The 7,683-nt window shown below is 33.0% G+C and overlaps 1 protein-coding gene across 1 annotated transcript; it reads right to left on the reverse strand.

Annotated features, from left to right (window-relative positions):
- Positions 1 to 205: 205 nt before the first annotated feature.
- LOC137580676 (putative uncharacterized protein DDB_G0274435) lies at positions 206 to 1,444 on the reverse strand (the record flags this gene model as incomplete). The annotated part of the gene is made up of 1 exon (XM_068294790.1): positions 206 to 1,444. A coding segment is annotated over one exon (1,071 nt), but the record flags the coding sequence as incomplete, so codon positions are not given.
- Between the last annotated feature and the right edge of the window lie 6,239 nt (positions 1,445 to 7,683).

Consider the following 7,683-nt stretch of genomic DNA (forward strand, 5'->3'; position numbering starts at 1 on the left):
AAAAGCCTTTTGTGCTTTTACCAACTCCCTTCTTTTCAATATATGTAAATAAAATTTCCGATCAATCGAAGTAAATCAAAACTACAAAAAATTCTTAAATAGAAAATAATTAGTATGCCATCCCAAAGACTTACCCATTACTAAGTAGGATTGTAACTAATTGTAAGACTAACATGAACAAGAAACAAGAAGCCAAATAACAAAATTTGAAAGCTAAAGTTCGTTTTAATATATTTTTTAAATTCGTTCCTTTTCAATCTGCAAGTTAAATTGGCTTATTCACAGTCAAAGAACATCTTAAGATGAACAAAAAATTTTGACCAACTAATTAATCGGTCAGAGCAGCAAAATTTGCGCTCGATTCATTTCACGATTAATTGTTGGTATTATACGAAAAATATTTCGATTGATTCAAAACGTATTCAACGGGATCATCTTTGTGCGAACAAGTGTAATTCCGCGGCATGGTTGACGGTTGAGGCTTCGGCATTTTCCCAGGCTGCGACTGTTCCGGCTGCTGTTGTGGCTGCTTCTTCTGATCTTCTTGATTTGGTGGAAAGAAATGTTCTTCCAATTGCCTAACACCTTCGGGTGTACTCAAATCGTACGCAAATTTCAGATATTTATCAAAAAACCTTTTTGTATAGTTGCTTGAATTTTTGGCACGTTTCTGGCGCTGCTCCTGCATAAGTTTGGCTGCCATGTCGGGTTTGACGATTGATTTCGACTTCACTTTGGCTTTTGCTTCCTTCAATATAGCCATTTCGGAGTGACGCTTACCGATCTTTGAGTTGGTGGTATTTGATGGTTTTGAATGAGTTTTGAGATTTGCTGTTGTAACACTGCTTGCTGCACCTCCGCCACAACGCTGCAGACAACGTGATGATTGCGGCTGATCCAAATGTTGATGATATTTATGATTACTATGGCACTGACCCTTGGCCACTTTAGTACGGGAGAATTCTGTGCGCTTGGTATCTTGCACTGATTTGGTTAACTTCGCTTGGCGTTGCTGCTGCTTTTGCTGCTGCTGTAGCTGCTGCTGTAGCTGCTGCTGTTGCTTCTGCTGTTGCTGCTGTTGCTGCTGCTGCTTTTGCTGCTGCTGCAGTTGCTGCTGATGCTTTTGCTGCTGCTGCAGTTGCTGCTGCTGCTTTTGCTGCTGCTGCAGTTGCTGCTGCTGTAGCTGCTGTTGCTTCTGCTGTTGCTGCTGCTGTTGCTGCTGTTGTTGTTGCTGCTTTTGCTGCTGCTTTTTGCTGCTGCTGTTGTTGCTGCTTTTGCTGCTGCTTTTGCTGCTGCTTTTTCTGCTGCTGCTGCTGTTGCTGCTGCTGCTGCTTTTGCTGCTTTTGCTGCTGCTGCTGCTGCAGTTGCTGCTGCTGCTGCTGTTGTTGCTGCTGCTTTTGCTTTTGCTGACGATTTTGGCCTGAATTTTTTCCTGTTTTACCTGTCATCTTATTCTTTGCGGGCAGCTCATAGAGTTCTTCAGTTTGTGGTTGCTTCGCTTTAGTCGCCTTGGTTTGATGATTTGAATTTTTATTACCATTTTGGCCAGATTTGCGTGAGGACGTCTGCCGATTTGCCATGATTTGGAAATTGATCTTAACAAAATTTGGTTCTCTTTTTTTATTTATTTTCAACTAAAAAAAATCAAATAAATATTACTCCGAAAAATATCTGTTACTCAACTAAAAACCAAATAACTAATGAGAAGCAAAAGTCATTGCGATCATGATGAAGTAAATGTAAAATGAAAATTGACATTTGGAGAAATATTTCGTTGAGTGTATGATGATGCTAAATTAAAGTGTGTGTATGTGTGTGTGCGGGGTGCGGGTGAGCGTGGGCGTACTATGAGTGTGTGTGAAGCTTCATTCACACATTCGGCCACAAATACAAACCGCAAGCAAGAGCAGCTCATTCAGCAGGAAACAACAAAAGCCTTGCATTCAGCATTGTAAATCATAATCCGAACAATAGAACAAATGAAGCTAATGTGGCACAGGCAACCGACAACAACAACAACAACAACAATATCAACAGAAACAAAAGGACATTACGATGAATGCATGTGTTTGTGTGTAAGTATGTATATATATGTAGGTGTGGGCATTAGTGTGCGTGCTTGCATGAAATAAAGTGTGCTTTTATGTGGTCAAGACAAACTTTAAGAGCTGGCAAATTAAAATCCATGAAATTATAAAACTAATCAAATTACATTTCACATAATTTGGCTATTAAATATTAATAAAAATACATTGTTTTACTTCCATCTTAAAAAAACCATAAAAATATTATTGATTATTATTAAATAAAGAAGTCTGTAAGTTTATTTGAGAGCAGAAAATTAGTTGTGGGCTAAACAGTAAGTAAAAAAACAGAATTTTTGAGCTAATATTGTGGCCAGTTGAGAAAATAAACTAAAAACTATTCATAATATTCTAAATAAAAGTCCATCTATGCTTACCGAACGTTGACTTAATATAATTTAATACGCAAAATTTCTTGAAAACCTTGAATTGAATTAAACGACAATATCTATAGCATACATTTTGGGGCCATTGTGTACAAATAAAGACACAAATTGTCGAGGGAATTTAAAATGTTTTGTGTTTCATTTTTTTTTTTGCTAATATTGTTTGCATGATTTACTGTCATGACGGAAATATACATATATGTGTTTTATTCAATTAATATTGTTATTTTTACAAAAAGTGTCTGAATCTATATGCATTTTTGTGACAATAGCGCGTAATTAGCGAGAATTGATTTATGCCTTTCACACAATCAATGCACGTTGCATTGCTGCTTAATGAAAGACAAACACACACAGTCTCCATACAAATTCAATTGAATTCGATTCAATTATGTGATGTGCAAAATTTTAAAACAAAAACGTGCGTGCTTATAAAAAAAAAAAAACAGAAAAAATGTTAAAAAAAAAAAATACCCCGACGATGATGATGATGATGTTGATGGTGACAACGATGATGTGAATTATTTTTACAACGCTGAATGTAGCTGGTTGACATCGGGTCAGATCTATTTATTTGAAGCATTTGGTCCCCTTCAACCAGCTGTAGCAGTGGTTGATCCCAACAAAGTGTAGTGGAAAATTTAATAATTTTGCACGGAAAGTGGAAAACAAAACATGCAAACAAATAATGAAATGCACAAATATCTAAAATAGAATCATTAAACAAAAGTGCGTGTAAGTATTATGTGAATTAGGCTCCATCGAAAGCTAATAAAAAAAAGTAACTTACATTTGCTTGATGAATTTATGTATGTGTAAAATTATATTTAAATCACAATAATTGCATTTGAGGTTATCCCTTAACTATTAAAAGTGTCCACCTACTGAATATATTCTGTTATCTACAAATTTATGTAAATATAGTTTTCTCTACAAGTTCAAATAATAGACAGAAAATGCAAAACAATGATGAATAAAAAAAGATAGAAATGTATTGGATATTTGTATAGAACTTATTAATTAGAATTATAAAAGGTTCGGGTAAAAGAATGATTAAAATGGACTTCTGAACAACTTCACTACAGTGCTGGACTTACCCATTTTAATTCTTGTCCATTTTATCTCACACAAATATAGACAAAGGCTTAATATAACTCAAAAGTTCTAAAACAAACTTTAATTAATATAAGCCTTGTAATGGTTCTTGTATGGTATATATGTAAAGTTGTAACATGGAAATGCTCTCGCGTCCTTGTGTCCTTTTTCAAAAGACGCCTTTTTCTTGCATCGGCATTCGAAATATACATACATACATTTAGTTCACAATGTGGTCATCAAATAAGAAGTCAAATACAGCTTTATTAATCATACTAACAATTCAATTTTTGTATCTACTATTTTAATCGCCACAGCAAGAAATTTTAACCCCGCTTTTAAGGTTTTAATACTTATAACAAGCTAAAAAGTTATATCAATTTGCAAATAATTAAGTCTTTGAACAAAATTAAGTTTAAACTATGAAGTACTTCCATATATTGTGCTTTGAAAGAATATTTCTTTCTCTTTAAAGTAAATTAAGTACAAACATTAAAGTATTTCTATTTATTGTGCTTTGAAAGAATACGTCTAAACGAGTTTGTATTTAAATATATTCGAATAAAATTGTTTTAACTCTATTTATTCTATTCTATATATTCTATTAGGAAAAATAAACGAAAAATTGAGGAAAATTACTATAAATTAACAAAAATTAACAAAAAAAAATTAAAAAATTAGAAAACACAAAAAAAATTAACAAATATGTAAGACTTTTTTCTTAATTTTTCCCATTTTTTCTTAATTTTTAAAATTATTCTGAATTTTTTTTAATTATTCTTATTTTTCCTAATTTTTGCATTTTTTTCTAATTTTTTCTAAATTTTTTGTTAATTTTTTTTAATTTATCGTAGTTTTTGCAATTTTATGTAAATTTTTTCTTGATTTGAAAATTTTTAATTATGCTAATAGAATTATGTCACCAATGCATTAGGAATGACTCTGCAAATTAATAGCTTATCAGTGAGGAAATTAAAATATTTAATTACAGATTCTATATTGTCAACAATAATTAGACTAATATCAAAAATAATTTACTCACCTGATGACCTTTAACAGTTTGACCTCACACAGCAATGCAACTCCAACAACTGAGACGTCCCCCCTCAGTTGCAGCTTCTTTTATAGGCCCAGCGATGGCAAAGGGCGAGAAAAGTATTCTCCCACTGATCGGGAGAAAGTGAAAAATTCTACTCTCTCTCCATGAACTGCTCTCGCTCACTTACATATGCAATCACCCTCTCGCTGACGTTAGCTAAGTGTGTGTGCATATGAGCGGGCGAACGGAAAGCGGTGTTAGCATATGTATGTGTTTGTGTATTGTGTGGGAGTTGACACAAACGAGAGAGGTGCTCATCAAGTGATCGATTCTCTCAATGCTAGGCTTTCGTTGGGCGTATAAAAGAAGCTGTAACTGAGGGGGGACGCATGAGTGAAGTCTAACTGTTGGAAGTCATCAGGTGAGTAAATTATAATTTTTACTGTTATAAAAATCTGCGCAACGGCATGTCAAGTGATTGCATTATTATTTTTGATATTAGTCTTATTTTTATTGATAGTTTAGAATCTGTAATTAAATTTTAATATTTTCTCATTGCAAAACATAAGCTACTAACTTGCAGATTCCAATTTTATAAGCGTTATACATAATTAAAAATTTTAAAATCAAGAACAATTAAAATTTGTTTTTTAAAAAATAGAACAAATTCAACAAAATTAAGAGAAAATAAGAACAAACTACAAAAAATTATCAAACAATTCACGAAAAATTAACAAAAAATTAACAAAAAATTAACAAAAAATTAACAAAAAATTAACAATAATTTAAAAAATATATATTTTCTTAGTTTTGTTCAATTTTTCATATTTTTTTAAATTTTTTTCTAAATTTATCGTAATTATTCGTTCGCTTTTCGTAATTTTTGCAAATTTCTTCTTATATATAAAAAAAAAAATTTTTATTTTTATTGATTTCAAAATTTTCAATTATAATGCTAATGAAATTGTGATTTCATTCAAAAGAAAAGTTTTCATTACTTTTCATTTTCAATGCTAACGACAACAGATTTAATTGGAATTGATTTTTTTTAATGCTAATGAAAATTTAGTTATGGACTCAAAAAACTTGAAAGAGGGAATTCAAATAAAAATTTCGTTGATTTTTGTACATCAAGAATAAACTTTTATAAATTATTTAAAACTATGTCAAAATCATAAATTGGAATTGATTTTCTTTCATCCCTTTCTACGTCTAATGAATTTGCAAAATTTGAATCTGCACTCAACTGCAATTTACTGTCTAATACATTAAGTTAAGAGCATTAAGTATTTAGAAGTAAATATTTGTTGGCATTCAATGGGCAAATACTTGTACTTTGGAGTAACTTGTAGTAAATCAAACATTTTGCATTATTGAAATGAAGCATTTTATGCAAATGTAAATTGCAAAGCTTGTAAGCCATATATTTGAGTTGCCGGGACGCGAAGTTTGTCAAACAAAATCGAATTTAATTAATTTTATGGCCTTTGGGAAATTGATTTGTATGGATGTATGCATATACATACATACATACATACATACATATAACTCACATCATTTGGATAACCGATGCTCTGGCTACTCAATTAGTTAACAAGAGTTGAAGTTGAATTTGAATGAAATGGGATTTGAATTTAGTTGCAAATCAAGTGAGATGCAAATATAACAACAATTAACGAAATGAAACGAAGCGCAACGAGTGGACGAATTGAAATGAATGAATTTCATTTCATTCGAGTGTATGTATAATAAATTGCATAATCCAATTGAAAATGTAAAGTTGGGAGTGGAATAAAAATAAAATATAAAAAAAAATGAAACGGAGAGAAAACCAGAAAACTTGATCAAAGACATTTTGCCTAGGCTATAAATTATTCAATTATGCGAATTTCGTATTGAACCGAAACGAAATGGAATTGAAAGTTCTACGGGAGATGGCGGGTTTGGCGGGGGCGGGGAGACGGTTGAAGCGCGAACTGCATTGAATTTCAAAATGGTCAGCATTTAATGAAGGTCCTTGCCAAATGGAGCAGAAGCTAAAAGAGGGCCAAATAAAAATTAAAAAAGAATTAAATGGAAACCTCACTTACACACACATACACACACACAAATAAAGTAAGAAAAAAAAAAACATTTACTCTCACCCATACATACAACGAAAATTCAATTTAATGTAAATTTACATGCAGCCGAGGCGTAATTTTCGTTTCTTCTTTTTTTTTCAATGCAAACGCTTGACAAATCACCGCACAGGATCAAACCAGAGAAACAGGAGGCGGAGAACTGACAGCAGCGGCAGCAGCAGGGGTCACCGTCACCATCACCATCATCGTCATCAGACCTGGCCTGCGGCCGTGTCATGAAATGAAATCGACATGAAACCAACGTGACCAACGTCATTAATTATCGCCGACGAATGTTGTGCGCTGCTAATTACGACCTGAGGGGGAGTCGGCCGGCCAAAATCAGACGGCAATAGTAGGAGACGTTGGAAATGGAGTGGAATAAAGTGGAGCAAAAGGAGCAGGAGCAGGAGTAGGAACAGAAACAGCAACACCATTGGGGGATTTTGGGAGGCAACAAGGCTCTCTTCGGTGTGTTCAACATGATGGTGCACATTTTGCATTTTGGCCACGATTTTTAAAGTGTGCGGCCAGCCGCAATTGCAATATGTATGTACAATCCATGAAAGCCAGAAGCCAAATGGGAGAAAAGAAGAAGCAAGAGAGACCTAGTAGGCAAGTGTTTTTCGTCCTTTACTAGGTCGACGGTAAATATATCTCGCAGTCATAATAAAGTAGTTTTTAAAAGTATTGCAAAAGATTCATTTATCCCCAGAGATCCATACTTAAAATTGTCTTATAAAAACTCTTAAAAACAAAAATTATGCAAAATTTTATGAAAGGCTCAAAGGCAATGAACTGACTAAAATGGCAGAAACGAATGCTTATTTGTCAAATGTATGAATCTGTATATTAATCGAATTATGTGATATATTTTAGTTACCAAATGATAAACATAGTGACGTTCTAGTGCAAAATAGGAGACGCAAATTGATATAAACTATACAAACGTATCA

Source organism: Drosophila tropicalis, unplaced genomic scaffold, assembly GCF_018151085.1.
Source record: "Drosophila tropicalis isolate 14030-0801.00 unplaced genomic scaffold, ASM1815108v1 contig_845, whole genome shotgun sequence".
In the NCBI taxonomy this organism is placed as follows: Eukaryota; Metazoa; Arthropoda; class Insecta; order Diptera; family Drosophilidae; genus Drosophila; species Drosophila tropicalis.